Source organism: Bos indicus x Bos taurus, chromosome X, assembly GCF_003369695.1.
Source record: "Bos indicus x Bos taurus breed Angus x Brahman F1 hybrid chromosome X, Bos_hybrid_MaternalHap_v2.0, whole genome shotgun sequence".
In the NCBI taxonomy this organism is placed as follows: domain Eukaryota; kingdom Metazoa; phylum Chordata; class Mammalia; order Artiodactyla; family Bovidae; genus Bos; species Bos indicus x Bos taurus.
The window spans coordinates 137,231,663-137,248,913 of NC_040105.1; the positions used below are offsets into that span (position 1 = coordinate 137,231,663).

General features: G+C 40.5%; 1 protein-coding gene across 6 annotated transcripts in view; it reads left to right on the forward strand.

Annotated features, from left to right (window-relative positions):
- TENM1 (teneurin transmembrane protein 1) overlaps positions 1-17,251 on the forward strand; it is a 908,231-nt gene that overhangs the window by 765,862 nt on the left and 125,118 nt on the right. For all 6 annotated transcript variants that reach the window (XM_027535180.1, XM_027535182.1, XM_027535183.1 and 3 more), the window contains one exon: positions 10,532-10,675. In XM_027535180.1, the coding sequence (XP_027390981.1) occupies positions 10,532-10,675 (144 nt within the window). The remainder of the gene's footprint in view (positions 1-10,531; positions 10,676-17,251) is intronic.

A 17,251-nucleotide genomic window follows, 5' to 3' on the forward strand; every position in this document is an offset into this window, starting at 1 on the left:
TCCAGTACTTTGGCCACCTCATGTGAAGAGTTGACTCATTGGAAAAGACTCTGATGCTGGGAGGGATTGGGGTCAGGAGGAGAAGGGGACGACAGAGGATGAGATGGCTGGATGGCATCACTGACTCGATGGAAGTGAGTCTGAGTGAATTCTGGGAATTGGTGATGGACAGAGAGGCCTGGTGTGCTGCAATTCATGGGGTCGCAAAGAGTCGGACACAAGTGAGCGACTGATCTGATCTGAAGCAAAGAAGAAAACACTTAGCTGTATTCCTGGCCATATCTTATCATCACTTAACTGATGTGAGAAGAAACAGAGTAAATTTTGCACCAGATATTAATAATGGTGCTATATATGACACTTCTCAGATTTGCTTCAATTTCAGAAGTCTTAGTATAGCCTTTTGGTAGGTGGAATAATAGCCATCACCTCCCAAAGATGTAAATAAATTATGTTACACAGCAAAAGATCATTAAGGTTATAGATGGCATTAGAGTTGCCAAGCAGCTGACCTTGAGATGGAATAACTATCCTGGATTGTCCAGGTTGATCCATTGTTATCACAGAGGTCCTTAAAAGTGGAAGAAGGAGGCAGAAGGGGAGGTCAGAGTTAGAGGGAAATATAACTATAGAAGGAACGCACAGCAAGATGCAGTCTTGCTGGCTTGGAGGATGAAAGAAGGGAGCCAAGGACCAAGGAATGTAGGTGGCCTCTAGAAGCTGGAAAAGGCAAAGAAATAAAATCTCCCCTAGAGACTTCAGAAGAAATTCATCCCACTGCGCCCTTGAATTTAGCTCAATGAGACCCTTTTCAGACTTCTGACCTCCTTATCTGTAAGATGATAAATCTGTCCTGTTTGAAGCCTTTCAGTTTGTCTGGATATCTTACAACAGCACTAGGAAACAAACCTTGACCACTATTCCTACAGTCCCAGTTTCAGCTGGAATTTTGATTAAAACTATGGCTTGAAAGATCTGCTCTTCTTCCTTCCCATGCCTGTTAAATGTGAACCTGTCCTGCCCAACCCCCGTTTCTGGGTGTTGGAGAAAGAAGTCAGATGTAAACAAGCTGAGTCTGAAATCACGTGAATACCTAAGTTGAAATGCCCACTAAGTGTGAAATGTAGGACTCTTTCCCATATGGTTCAGCTGTGGGAAATTGATGTGATCTCTAAGGGCTCAAGTGTCACAAAAGAAGAATAAATTGTTCAGAGACAGGCAAAAGGAGAAAAGGAGAACCTGAGATCCTAAGGTATCCCACCAGTTTTTATAATGAAACAGATTTTGCAATGAGAGGGATAGTACCAGAATGAATAAATTACCAACGGAGGCTGTGCAGACTAATTCCTTGGAGAAGTATCAATGGCAGCTGATAAGATTGATTAATCCAAGAACAATATTGATTAAGTGGAAGAAGAGGAAAATCACCCCCAGGGTTGCAGTACAAAAACCACAATCACTAGTTCATCCAGCTTAAAGATTTTGTTGTCTGATACACAGACAAGACTCCCCTGCTAAAAACTCCATGTGAGCATTTGAAATAATTTGGCCTTAGTACTTTATTCTCTGGCTCTAAAAAGGCATGATGTCTGAAAATCATTGTATATTATTTTGTTTCTTTCCCAACTCTGCTCCTTGCAAAACAGTGTTAAAAAGAATCATTATTTTTCAGTTCACAGTGCTGTTAAAATTCTAGAGACAGCTTATTTAATGTGACAGACTGGCTTGTTCAGGAGCTCTGATCTGCATCCATTATATAAATTTTGTCAAAATAATTCCCTCTGTCCGCCTGTGTCCGCATACATTATCAATATATAGTAATGCATTATGCCTGGTCTTCATTTTAATTAAATTAAATTGCAGTGGTTAGGAGTCCTGGAAGTTCAGGAAATCAGCCATCCACCTTTAGTAGCACTGCTATAAACAATTCTACTTTTCTTCAAGGTTATTGGCAACAACAATTGCGTAATTATTTAGTACAGTAGTTTGGCAAGAAAGAGTGGTGATTCAGGAAGAACTAGACTTCCTAAAGGTTCATGACACAAAGGAGTCTGTCTAAATTGTGTTAGAAGAAACAAGGGAACATTAATGGTAATAGGTGCTAAGCTACGGTTGCTTTGTGCACACAAAACATCCCTGAGAATGATGCTTTAGTGTTCATAAATTTCCCTTCAGTAAAGCCTAAGCAGGCTGGGCAGCCACAAAAATAGCATCCACTGAATATTTTAATAGTAAATGGGTAGTGCTTTACAATTTGCAAAGTACTTTCACATACATTTTCTCATTTTAATCCTTAGAACATTCCTGCCTGGTAGGCATGGCACGATGAATGTGATCTTCATTTTACAGAGCAGAAAAGCAAGGTTCAGAAAGAGCAAGTGACTTGCCAAAAGACCTTTCCCAAGCAGGGATTCAAACTTGAATCTCACCATCCTGAGTTCTGTATGCCTTTCACTGCTGCCTATCTTCACTAAAGGGACCAATCCACCTTACCCAATTCAACGCCCCAGTGGCCTTCTGTCCAAGAAGCTAGCAGAGATAATAATCTTTCATCATTTCTCTCCACTTATAAATTTGTAATCATTAACTGAGAGCAGGGCTGTTTTATCCATTCAGCTTTTCAGTCGCAGCACCAAGGATATGAGTTTTTCAAGGACCTACAAAAATCTTTGCAACCTGAAAAATAAATTTATTGGCACCAAAATGTGCAAAGAAAACCAGAAAATCAACATTAACAAATTGTTTAAATAAATGTCTGCTAAATGGAGCATTATGTCAGCTTGTCAACTCCAAGTCAATTTTCACATTTAAATATGAAATGTGTTTAATGTTGGATATGAGTTGTAGGTTGTATACATTTTAATATCCCTGATAAAATGTGAGATATGCCCTCCAAAGAGTACCTAGAGCTTACTAGGGTCTTTAAATGACCCTAGTAAGTATTAACTTATGCTCCAGTAAGCACGTGGTCTGTGTTCATTTCAAACTGCTGGTCACACTCAGTAGTAGATTACAAAATCTGTCTGGTGAGTCAGCCAGTATTTTTTTTAGTGGAATAAAATGAAATGGAATGGAATAGAACATAAGTGAATAGAATAGAGTAGAAGATATCAATGTAAAACTATTAAGAGAGTACTGTTTCAGAGTACTGTTTCAGTACTGTTATCAGAAAACTTTGTTTCACTTATACCTGTCCATATATGCATGTATCTTTCCATGTGTATATTGGGTCACAATTAAATGACTTTCAAGCATAAGAATTTGAAAGCCATTGGTAAGGTAATATAGTCAAGAGATAGAGAAGTGAAAATGATTTGCCAAACCATATGATTTATTTTTTTTAAGTCAGCATTCATGACTATTCAGGCCTCCCAGCCCCCTCTTCCAGCCCATCTCAGGTCATTACAACCATGTCTCTTTAAGATTAGGTGACCATATATATAATTTATCATTCAATCCAAGATACTCTTGAGAGTGAAAAGGGATGCTGTTAACAATTGAATAACTGGACACTGTTTTTGGCCAACCAGGATATATGATACTTCTACTTCAAGGTTATCTCTAGCTTCCAATCCTTATATCTTAAATTCAGAGCAAATAAAAGCTTATCTATTTAAAGGACTTCTGAATCATGGGTCTTCCCCTTAACCACATAGCATGATCCAGTGTAGAGGTAAAAGCACTTGCTAAGTGAGTAACTGTGTTTGAGCTGTGGCTCTGCCATCTGCTACTTAGTCAGATGACCTTAGACTAATCACTTCACCTCTCTGGGTCTACTGTCTCATCTATCAAATTGGAGTAAATATATCTTCCTCGTGAGTTTTTGTGAGTCTTCAAATTAGGTCATATACACAAAAATGTGTTTAACTGTTCAGTGTTATGCAAATGTGAGATGATATTATTTTAAGGAGGCCACGAATGAAAGTTCCGAAAGGTAGGTAACCCTTCAGGGTATGGGCTCTTTGACATGATGAATGATCACTGTATCTGCAGCGCTTAGCAAATCACCTGCCTGGCACATAGAGCTGCTCTGTGTAGGTCTGCTGACTCATTAAATAACCAGCCCCTTTAGAATAACCAGTCCATTTTCAAGGCGAATTTATTTCCTAAACCCCCTCCCAAAGAAAAATGCCTAAATACTGCTAGAAGATAGGAATCTTTTTTTCTCTCTTGTCCTGGGCAAGTGGTGAGGTGGTAGGGAAGGGGAAGGTTTGCTCTTCATTTGGTTTTGATGCACTAGCCAGATCACAGCTACCCTGACCTTCTTTCAGTCTTGCAGAGATACAAAGCCTCACCATCTTGCCCATATGCCACTCTCTGCCTAGAATGTTCTTCCCTGTACTTCATGAGATAAAGCCCTTCTATATGAAGAGGTTTCCCCTTGCCTTCCCTTTCCAAAACTTAAACTTTTGTTGCACTGGCTCATAGTACCCTGCACTTCCATACAAGCTATCACAATTTGTGTGTGCGTGTGTGTGTGATCTTATTTCATATTTGTTCCTCTCACTGGATTGTAAGCAATGTGAGCTCTGCTGGGGGGGGTGTTATCTTGTTCTGTCTTGTTCGTTCTCACATCCCCAGGGCCTGACAACACAAAAGTGAAAGTGTTAGTCGCTCAGTTGTATCCGACTGTTTTTCGACCCCATGGACTGTAGTGCACCAGACTCCTCTGTCCATGGGATTTCCCCATGCAAGAATACTGGAGTGGGTTGCCATTCTCTTCTTCAGTGGATCTTCCTGACCCAGGGCTCGAGCCCGGGTGTCCCACATTGCGGCAGATTCTTTACCCTCTGAGCCACTAGGGAAGCCCTGACGACAGGAGGTACTCATCAAATATTGCATATTTGTTGAATGACTGAACAAACAAATGCATAAGGACAGAGGCTAAGGTGGGGCCCTGAGCCTGACCGATTTAATGGAATGGTGGGCCCACCAAGGGAGAGAAGGGCAGTACCCAGGTCTCCAAAGGCACTCGAAAATGTGCCTGTGAGCTAGTACATCACGTTGCCTCTGTGGCACACAGGTCACCCAGGTTCCAGATTCCCTTTTTTGCAGCTAGGCTTGGAAAAGGCAGTCAGAAAAAAAAAATCATAAAGTGTCATTGTACATGACCTCTTGGCCTAAGTGTTGTGTGGCTGCCTCACCTGGATTCTTTTTACCTTTTCTACCTGTTCTTTTTCTTCATTCAACTACTATGTCACTTTTAGCACTAGCATGTTTAAACTGGTAAGATATAGATCCTAAGTAAAATATTACCAAATCAAATCCAATGACTCATTAAAAAGATAGTACATCATAACCAAGTACTGTAGAGTATGTTTTAGGACCTCAAAGATAGTTCAATGTTAGGAAATATATTGCTCTAATTTATCACCTCAATAGATTAAGAGAGAAAACTATGTGAATATCTCCATAAGTGCTGAAAAGGCACTTGGTAAAAATTCATTACCTGATTCTGACACTCTTAGTAAGCCAGGAATAATAGATAAACAAAGCATTTCAGGCCACTGGGCAGTGTGTCAAATCGGGGAGCCTCTGGGGTCATCCTATCCTATGAGAAATCACTAGAGAATAGGAAAAAGTAGAAGTCATGCTGGGAGCAGGTACCCGATCTCAGTAGATAACATTTTATCTGTACAGTCTTTGTCTCTTGTGGCTATGGCCTTCACTTGGCTTGTTAGGTCTCTTATCTTTCATTGTGGTTTTACATGAATCTACTGTTTTAAAAGAATGGGATATATTTCTGGTTCTATTTAATCATTTCTTTCAGATAAGAAGGTTTTGATCTCATTGTTAGTTACCTTTTAAATGTGATGACATTATTTTTATATATTCCTTGAGTTCATGAAGGAAACATAAATTTCTCACACCATCAGACTACTTCTAATTATATATTGCCCTCATAAATGCAACCATTATGAATTCTGAAGCCTTAGCCCGAAGCTGTTGAAAATCATCTGCTTAATCTTGTCATATTTTGCACATCAGCTTCATTGCATGGAATCTTTACCTTGGCTATTTAATGTCAATCTCCCATCCCAGCCCTTATAGGTGAAGGTCACCGTCACTAAATTGGGTGTCAGGAGCACTGTGGCCCTCCACCTTCTTGTAGTCCCCACATTAAACTAATGCTGCTGCTCTGATAAATAGAATGGGATTCAGTGACTATTTTTCTAATGTCAAATGGCTTTGAGGGAGCAAGCTGCAGTCTTTCTCTATAAGCCAGTAGAATAAAGCCTTCTTTAGAAGCCACTGTAATACTTGCAAGATGACTAACAGTGAAGTCAGAGCTGCAAATCCTATGACCAGAGGACAGAGTCCTCTACAAAAGTAGCAAGTCCTGTCTTGACAGTCAGTGACTCTTGGTGGAGGAAAATCCCATTTTATAACCCATTTATATAAATCCCCAAAATTTATATCTCTGTGTCGAGGTGAGGGAGAGAATACAGGAAGACAGAAATCCAGATGGAATTAAGAGTATCACAAGAGAGGCGGTCACTTGGTTCAGAGAAAGTATTCAACTGTATGAATGGCTCTTTCTCAACTGCCTTCCCAAAAGTCTTCTCCAGCATGGGACCACTACACCAGCCCCAGGGAAGTATAGTCCACCCTCCATCCCCACGTATCTCCACTCACAGCCAGACTAGTCTATCTTCTAGAGGTCCTCTGAAATGTTGATGGATAATTATTCTTTCCTTCCTATTAAACACTAGTCTTCCTGATCCCCAGTCCGGAATGCCAGAGGCTGAATTCGTGGCCTCCACCCAGCTGTGTTGATGATCAGATGTGATAGGCACCAGGCCGCCGGGGAGATGGTAGTGGGTCCAGTCTGCTTATTTAACTAAGACTCAGCTGTCACAGTACCAGCAGAGTGTAGTGTCAGGGCTCAGCATTTTTGGTGCTAGCCCTGAGTAGCCCTTTTTTCCCCCATATTTCATTATATGAAAAAGAAAAGGCGTTCAGTGCATTACAGTCTGCTTTCACGAGAGGAAGTCTACGATTGGTTGCTACTGCATTTGCCAGTTCCTTGCGCATTTAGCGAGCAGCTCAACTCCATGGGGTGATTCGTCTGCCTTCTCATACACGGATTGCAAGTTCCAGGATTCTGTTCCAGTGGGCTGCTGTCAGAAAGAAACCTTGCCTTGTTACTCTGCGCAAGGAGCCACATACAAAAATATCCCAACACACAGCCATTCTCATTAAAGTCAGTTGGAATTTTGGACAAATCTTCAGTATAAATTATAACTTTATTAGCTCATAGAGCTTTCTCGAGAGAAAGTAAATCTAATAAAATTTAGAAGGAACTTATTAAGTGGCTGCCTTGTTGCTATTTGCTATGACAAGGGAGAAAAGTAATATAATTGTGGGGTGTGCAGCCAGTACTCTTTTTTGTTGTGGGCTAGAGAGCAATTCAGATAGGAGGAGGTGAAGAGGATGTCTCATTACCATTGTGCTGAGGATACTTAATAGAAGCATTTCCTGCCACAGAGTTGGGAGGATCTTTAACTGTTACGGAGATGGGAAAATCAGGCTCCAAACCACCATGAGAGGTCACCAGGGTACGCTACTTATTTGCAAAACTTGCACAATCACCTTCCGGAGAAGAGATTTTAGGGGCACATACCAGGCTTAAAATACACAAAAGGCAGATCCTGACAACGGTAGGGAAGGAGATGATGGCCCAGAGCTTGTAATTATTATTATGATTATTTATTAATCAAGACTTTTCAGTGTTGGCAAGAGAAGCAGAAACCATATTTTTCTTCATACCAACATGGCCTGATTTTTCCAACGTGAGATATAGGGGTTTGATTCCCCAACTTGAACTGATGAAATACAATCTTGAAAGAATGCACTTTAGAATCATATAGTAAAATGCTAAAGGGGGACTTTAAGACCTGTCTAGTATAGGGACTTCCTTGGTGGTTCAATAGTTAAGACTCCACACTCCCACTGCAGTGGGTACGGGTTTAATCCCTGGTCGAGAAATTAAGATACCACATGACATGTGGCGTGGCCCCCCCAAAAAAGAAAAAGAATTGTCTAGTACAGCAGTCTTTGATCTGATATCTTTATTTAGATTTCAGGAGGTCAGTGAACCCCCTAGAATTATATACAAAATTTTGTGTGCATATGCATTTTTCTAGGAGAAAGATCCATAACTTTGATCACATTCATAACAAAAGGTTCCCTGATTCAAAAGGGTCTAAGAACCACCAATTCTAGTCCATCCTCTCCCCCTGTCCTTTGTTACCAATGAAGAACAGAGTTGGAGAATCATATGCCTGCAACCATACAGCCCGTTAATCGCAGACCCAGGAACTGAAGTGTTTTCTGACTCTTAGGACTAAAATCAACTCTTTCCACTAGAGTTGTTTTAGCAAAGCACTGGGGCCATGATAAGATATTAAGGAGATTGTAGACAGCAATGATTTATGCCACATGTGTAACCTGAACTAGATTACCTGTGAGATCCTTGGCATCGCTGAAATTCTGTTTCTATCCATCTTCATAGAGAACACCATTGACACAGATGATCCCAAACTAATTTCCTCTTAGAAATCATTTCCATTTTGTCATTAGTCTTTCCTGCTCCCATTGATCTGCCTTGCTAATAGAGCTTGGTTAGGGCTAATACTAAAATAAGTTTGCATTCCAAGAGTCCTCACCAGCTGATGGCAGGGTAGAACGACATCCCCATCAGGACTAGCTACATAATTTGCAGGGCCCAGTGTTAAAGCAAAATACCCAGCCCTTTGTTTAAAATAGATTAAGGATTTCAAGACAGTGACAGCAGAGCATTAAGCCAAGGGTGGGGCCCTTCTAAGCAGAGGCCCCTGCGTGACTGCACAGGTCACACACCCATGAAGATGGTCCTGATCCCTGTTAAAGCTTAGATGGAGCAGAGACAAAGAGAAGTCAGTCTGTGGTTTACAGTGGCCACACATGACCCCCAAAGTTAGCGAGTGTGTATTCACAATCATAAGGAGTTGGCTTATCTATGTTTGTGCTTGCACACACACATGCTTGCCTACTGTTGCTCAGTCAGATCCAACTCTTCTGTGACCACCAACTCCTCTGTCCATGGGATTTTCCAGGCAAGAATACTGGAATGGATTGCCATTTCCTTCTTCAGGGGATCTTCCCAGCCCATATATTGAAGCCACGTCTCCTGCATTGTCAGGCAGATTCTTTACCACTGAGCCACCTAGGAAGCCCTTGTGCACACACACACATGCACACGTATATCAGTTGGACTAAAATTGCCTCTTTTCACCTAATGTCAAAATCCAAAACTTGTCTGCTTGAATTTTTCCACCTCGAACCTATTGTGCTGGCATTGTTTTAGCACATAATTTTCATTACCAGTTTTCATAACCAGATGACCAAAGAATAAGTGAGTTCTCCAGGGGCATCTGAAGAGTCAGGTAGAGTCAGGTACTCAAAAGGAAGGGCAAACAACCAGCTAGGGATATTTTAAGCTGCCAGAAAGGGGGAAAGGAGCTTCGAAGTATGCAGTGTAATGAGCTGATAGTCTCAGGCTTAGAACAACATGAGGACACAAAGCATTTTAAACTCAAGAATCAGAACTCTGGGGTTCCAACAGGTAAGCACGTTTGCCAACTGAGAAGATGGTTGGGTCTTGGTCTACTTGAGTTCTGCATGTTTCAGTAGAGCAAAGACACCCACGCTGGGCCATTCTGCACTTCCCATTTTAGCGGCATACTGGGGTTCCCAGCTTAATGTACAACATCTGTGCTTCAGGAGGGTTGAAGCCAAATGTTGGGTGATGTCCCGTTGGTTAGAAACCAAAATCTAACTGCACAAAGTGGAATTTACACTCGAATGGCTTATAACACTCTAAGCAAACTCAGACTTCTCAGCAAACTAAAGGCCAGTTAGCATGGAAGAAAATAAAATGGGTGAATTGATTTTTATTAGCCTCATGTGTAGTGAGGTGTTGTATAAGTGACCCCGTACTCCACTGCCCACTTCCTAAGTGTATTTTGCACTCCAGAGAGATCAGAAGAAACTTTCCCTGCACTTCTTCTACAAAGGTAAAGAAAGAAATGGTATCACCACAGCTTAAGATTTCAGAGGGCTTATTTCTTCAATTTTACAACACAGCCTTTTACCCAAAAGCCCATACTGAAGCTCGATGTCCAAAACATACCTAATGACAGCCTCAGTGAGTCACTCATTCATGTATGTATCCAATATGCACTGACTGGTCATTTTTGGATGCCCAGTGCTTCCAAAAGGTAAAAGGTAGTTGTTGTTTAGTCACTAAGTGGTGTTTGTTTGACTCTTTGCAACCCCGTGGACTGTAGCCTGCCAGGCTCCTCTGTCCATGGGATTTCCCCAGGCAAGAATACTGGAATAGCTGGCCATTGTCTTTTATTAGTGGTCAAATTTCAACCCAAATCAGAATTCAATAGCAAATGTGGTATCCAGAGAATTATCAACTACTGCCAAAAAAGAAGCAAGTCTTTTTAAACATTCTAAAGCATTATTAACTCTTTGTTTGCAGTGTCTGTGGGATATGAATATGAAATGTGCCCAGACTTTATTCTCTGGGAGAAAAGGACAGTTATCTTACAAGGTTTCGAGATGGATGCTTCTAACCTAGGAGGCTGGTCATTGAACAAGCATCATATTTTGAATCCTCAAAGTGGTAAGCACATTTTAAAATATTCATTAATATTGTTTTCCTAATGCTATATACATATATATGTAATATTTACTGCATAAAATTTGGAAAAGTATAAGGAAAAAATTATTTATAACTCCACCACCTAGAGATGACCACATTATATTTCTTTTCAAATGCAATCATCTGATTTCAAATTAGTGCTAGTCAAGTGAGACCTCTTCACAAAGTTTTCTATCATTACTGCTCTGGCCCAAATGATTAACCAGTTTATCCAACCTTGTAGCCAACTTTTAACAATTGGAATAATAATTGCTGTATTTCATGTGATCTAAAATACCATTGATTATAAGTATGTGTGTGATTAGTCGCTCAGTCATGTCTGACTCTTGCAACCCTGTCAGGCTCCTCTGTCCATGGGATTCTCCAGGCAAGATTACTGGAGTGGGTTGCCATTTCCTTCTCCAGGGGATCTTCCCCACCCAGGGATCGAACCCGGGTCTCCTGCATTGCAGACAGACTCTTTACTGACTGAGCTACAAGGAAAGCCCACGATTATAAGTATACCATTATTTTATGGAAAATAGTGCCAGTTAAACAATGACACACATTGTTTGCAAGATACATGCTTAGTCCAGAGATGTTAAAATGGGAAGCATCTTAGAATTAATGCATCATATGTGCCATACAGTTTTCAACGGACTTTAGTGAACTCTGTCCCATTTTAAACACAACAACCCTGCAGTGTGGCCTTAACCTCATTTAAAAGGTCAGGAATCCAAGGCTGAGTCACATGACTTTCCCCCAGGGCTCACAGTAAGTGGCCAGAGCCATGTACTCTCTCTACACCAGTTTTTTATTTTTTTTATCCATATAAATGTCAGTATATGTAGTAAGAAGCAAGGGATAGAGTAAAGGGCTAGCAATGGATAGTGGTGACAAAGAGGTAGGAGGAACACAGGGAAGAAGAGAAAGAATCTGGGGAAAGAGTACAGCTCTGGACTTGACTTAGTTTTCAGCCTCCTGAGTCCTGGACTTAGGAAAAGCAGGTCAAGCAGTGGAAATCCGTACATGCTCATCTTCAGTCGTTGCCTTCTTTGGAACACTTTTCCTGCTGTCACTGTCACCTAGTATGTAATTTCGATGTGAAGTCAGAAGAGACCACAGGTGGCCCTTAGCCCGTGCTTCTCTCAGACAAACTGATTTTGCTCCCCTGGTTATAAAGGCTTCATCCAAGTTCCTTCACCTCCTTTTGCTGGGAAACCTATCATTGGTGTTTCCACCCAGCATCATTTGAACATCTGCTGGTAAGTTTTCATTGTGAAATCATATTCCTTTTCATCTAAAGAGGCAGATTCTGAGCAGCCTTTAGTCGGATGTTGTCTTGGGGTAATTTCTCCAGGACTGGTGATGTGAACGTACTGAGACAACTATACCCTTCCGTCCTTGTATCCATCTGACCTTTGTGAAACAGCTGGCTAAAGCAGGGTTCTCTTTTAAGGCCATGAATTGACCAAGGCTAAGAGATCCATTTTATAAACACACCTCTGGTCTTATTCATGTGCACTGTAGTTGAATCAGCCAAGCCGACCAGCCCCACAGGCTAGGAACTTTTGATCACCTAAGCTAACCAGGTTTGCTTCAACCATAGCCTGAGACTACTGCCATATGCCTCCCATTACATGTCCTTCCCCTCTTTCAAGGAAGACTCTGAATTCCCCTTCCAACTGTTTGCTTGTTTAAGAGCAAAGATTCAGGCACAGATATAAAATGTCAACCCTTTTTCTGTTGTCAAAAGGAGAATCACAGTTTCAAAAGTATAAAAATAAAAGGGCAGATGCCAGTTATTAAATTATTAGGTTTTTTGTTTTGATTTGAAAGAGTTTGACATTTTAAGCAGCCGTTTCTTTTCCACTCACTTTTATTGGCTGGTATGGATTGTCTCTTTCAAATGCCTGTCATTGACATTAAACACAAAGTGGGAATGACCTCAATCGAGCCAGTCCCCAGCTGTGTGCTCCCAGTCCTATATTCTCTTACCATTTGAGGCTGAAAAATTCAGAACAGATGGAAGCCATTCAGAAAGTTGGCTTTGGGGGCCCCCCTGATTTCCACAAATGTGTTCTTTCCACCTCTAATCCACCAGTAATTCATGTTTAGGGTAATAGGTATCAAGTTACTTCTGAGAATCTTTTTCACAGCTTTATTGAAGTATAATTTATACACCATAAAATTCACCCATTTTAAGGGTACACTTCAATAATTTTTAGTAAAGTGTGGAGTTCTGCAACCGTCACCACCACAGAGTTTTAGAATATTTTTATCACTCCAAAAGATCCCTGGTACTCACCCCAGCCCCACTAAATCTACTTTGTCTGTTTCTGAGAATTTTATCCTGAGAAAGAAACCTTACTTAAGACAGACTTATTTAAAGGAAGATTTGTTCATTTTATCCAGGGCTCCCCAACCTCCAGGATCTAACGCCTGATAATCTGAGGTGGGGCTGATGTCATAATAATAGAAATTAAGTTGCACAATAAGTGTAATGCGCTGGAATCATCCTGAAACCATTCCCCCTCTCCCCCCAGTCCCTGGAAGAATTGTCCTCCATGAAACCGGTCCCTGGGGCCGAAAAGGGTGAGTTGATATTATCTTTATCAACTCATTTGTAGGCACGTGCCTACACACACACAGGACAGGTCATGCCTGCCAGGAAACAGGGCTGAAGCCAGCACTGCCACTGCCTTTCAGCCTGCCCTTGGATACCAGCACCTCTCTTGGGACATTTTGGGAGTCTAAACCCTACCCACAAAGGCAGTTTTAGAAGCAGGAATGATGAGTGTGAAGGAGCAGCTTTGAGAGGACCAATTAGAAAGCAACGCACTCTCCCGGTCAGGTCAGACAGTCTTTTCTGACTGATTAAGGCCAGAGCCTAACTCTTTAGGCACCCTGCTTTTTTGATCTGAGACAGATAGCAGATTAGAAACAAGAAATCTGTCTTCCCCCAATTTCTTCTCACTGGTTAAAAAGACACCTGTAATTAAATTGGATGTCTGCTGCCATTCAATTCTGCAGTTTTTCTTTGCCTCCAAAATCATTATGCAGTGGGTAGTTTCTAGCAGGAAGTGTTTTCAGACCATTTGTCATTTCAGTTGCAGCAATTGTATTTACCTGACAATTAGCCATTGGTTGTGGAGCATTGTTTCCAAATATTATGTCTGATATATCAAGATGGTTCTTACTTTCACTGAAATTAACAAAGAAAACCAACTGGGAACTTGTGTTTTTCAATATTATTCCTTCAAAATACATCTTATTAGTGATTGCAGAGAGTACATATTTATTTCTTTTAAGATAAATCAGTTCTTTAAAATTATGCCAGTTGAGTATTTTAAATTATTAGAAAAAAACTATCCAGGGTTCTAATTGGGTGTAGTCATCTGTCTGAAATAGATCAAGAATCTCCTTTAACTTAACCTCCAAGATAAGCCAGTAGTTTTTTGGCAAATGGTTTTACTGGGAGGGAAAGTAAATTTCCATTGATCACATTGGCATGTCTCCCAGTTTGTGTTTATATCCTCTCAATCAAGTCCTAAGAGAAATATTTATTGTGTCCCTTGTTGTTCATAAGCCTGAAAAATGGTTTCTTCTTTGAAATCAGTATAAAGCACCACCCACTGGCTTCCAAGGGGAATTGTATTTCAAACTTATTTATAAGCTTCAAAAGAAGTTCTGAGCAAGGTAACAGGAGGATATGAGTCATGTGTTTAGAAGTATGCTTAAATTATTATACAACAGACTTGACTTTTTGGCAGAGAAAAGGAAAACTTGAGGGAGAAAATATGCCACAGGCCCCCAGCCAGTGGGGTTTCTTTGTTAACTGTAAACAAAACACCCAATCCTTAGCAGGAAGTTGGCCTTCCTATAAATAATGTGTGTAGTCTCTGGATCATTTGATTCTGTTTTCAAAATGAGCATGTGTGGCAGAATAAACTGGAAAGGAGGCAGCAGTAATTGATCAAGATTTCCAGGAACATAAACAAAATGTTTTCAAAGCAACCTTTTGCAGAAGAATTGGTGTTAAATCATTGTTGCTAGATGGTATGCCCCGGTTCTATGTAATGGAAGGTTAAACAGATTCTTGAAACAACAAAAACACCCTTCAAAATGATCTATTTTTCCAGGGCAATACAAAAGGGGTTTGCCCATTTTTGTTTTGATTGCTTCAGCTTTAAACAGGAATGGTAATTTCGGTACACGGGCACTTTAGTACCTTGCATGAAAGCAAGACATCAATTGTTGAGATGTAATCAGAAAGTACATTGCCTTATGTTTTATTTCCTTTAATCATTCTTCTTATTTGATGGAGTACTGGGCTTTCTAATAGAAAAGAGGAGTTTTCGAATTGCAGGCTTAGAAGAATGGTTTAGAATAGCCATCTTCAGTTTTTAAATTGCCAGGAGCCTGGTAATAGCATGTCATTTTGAAGGTAATTGTTAACTATATCATTATATTGATATAAAAAATGGATATCTATCTGTGAAAATAGATGTTAATAGCAAATCTGGTATTTCCAAGCCAATAATTGGAAATATTTTTGAATGATATACCCTGTAGTGCATTGCTGAAATACTGACATGCTAAACAATTGGTTTCCTCATTTATTGAAGAACATATCATAGTCTCATTGGTAGGATATTCAGTGAGCGATTATCAGGAGATTTCTTTTCAATGATGTTGTGCAACTATCATGCCAGTTCTCACTCAGTTTCTCCCAATTCATTTAAATTGTGATACTGATCACACTGCAATTAAGTGTTTTGGGGGAAATGAAATTCTATCCTATTAATCTAACTTAATTAACTATTCTAAATCTTGAGACATTTCTTCAGTGCCTAATAAAGTTATTAATAAAATTAATAAGAAAGTAGTGAGCCTCAAGATATCTATCTCATGGTTCTGCAATAAAAGAGCAATTTGTTGGGGCATAAGCTCATAGCTGCTCCTGCAGATATGTTGGGGGAAAAAAATAGCCAGAAATCACCTTGGGAAAGAAAGTAAAATTACTTGAGATTTGAAATCTAAAGCCTATAGAAGTATGGCATTTCTGTTTCCAGGTTCATATTTGGTGCCATGGCTTTCTGCATGTTTTACCCTCTTAATTTTTGCCAGTGACATTCCTATTTCAGAGTGATCAATGGTTTCTATTGTAGGACTGTGGGACCAAAAGTTGGAAAAAAAACCAAGGGAGACATTTCAGGAAATGTTTAGGGAGAATAACAGGCAGTCCAAGGAGATAGATAGCAGGAGTCATAGGCGAAAAAATAAGACTGGACAGGATAGCTGCATTCATTCATTTGCTGTCAGCTGCTACAGCCTGACACACTGGCATGTCTTCTCACCACATGGATTTTTTTTTACCTGCCCTGGCTCATTCTGGGGCAGACTTGAGCTGTTTAGCATAGCAGTACTTGTTCCTTGGGTTTTCTGCCCAGGCTCAGCAGGTTCTCAAAATCATTGGGATTTGGACAAGGAAACTACAAGAGACTCAAAGCCTGTTTCCAACATTTATTGAGCACTTCTAATGACTTGGCCACAGGGATTGGCACTGAAATGCAGAAAAGAGTAAGACAGAGGAAGGAGTTCATGTTGTGATAGGGAAGATAGAGAAGTCATGAAAACTGTATCTTACATGTGGCAAGTGTCATAATAGAGCTATGGAAAAGAAACTGTGCATACTCACAGAGGAGGGAATAATAAATTCTGCCTGGACAGAGCATCCAAGGAGAACTGGGCTGAGCTTTGGAGGCTAGATTAGAGTTTCCCAAGCAAACAAAATGAGGAGGGCATTCAGGATGGAGGGACCGGCAAAACACAAAAGCAGAGAAGAACAGAAGCGTGTGAAAATACTTGTGCATAGTTTGCTGTAGCTGAAACTCAGGATAAAAATGAGAGGGTAATGAGAGGGGAGACTGAAGAAGGAGACAAGAGCCAAATCATGAAGGACTTTGTATGGCTTAATCATAAGAAATGAGCCCTTTATCCCATAAAGCAGGGGTCCCCAACCCCTGGGCCACAGATCAGTACCTGTGTGTGGCCTGTTAGGAACTGAGCCGCACGGCAGGAGATGAGCAGCAGGCAAGCGAATAAAGCTTCTCCTGTACAGAGTGAAGCTCCCCATCTCTCACATTACGTCTGAGCTCCACCTCCTGCTCAACAAACTCAATAAATGTAATGCGCTGAATCATCCCAAAACCACCCGCCATTCTCGCCCCCATCCATGGAAAATTTGTCTTCCATGAAACTGGTCCCTGGTACCAAAAAGGCTGGAGACTGCTGCCATAGAGGATATGGAACTACTGAAAGGTTTTAATCTACATATTGAAATAATCTTTATTTATTTTTAATTGGAGGATAATTGCTTTGCAATATTGTGTTGATTTTTGCCATATATCAACATGAAATAACCTTTATGGCAGAAATATGGACGATAGTTTGGAGATGGGTAAACACAGAAACCAAGAAACTAAGAAGTTAAGAAAAACTGAACTAAAGCAGCAGTAGTAAGAACAGAGACCATAGAACTGGTTCAATATATTT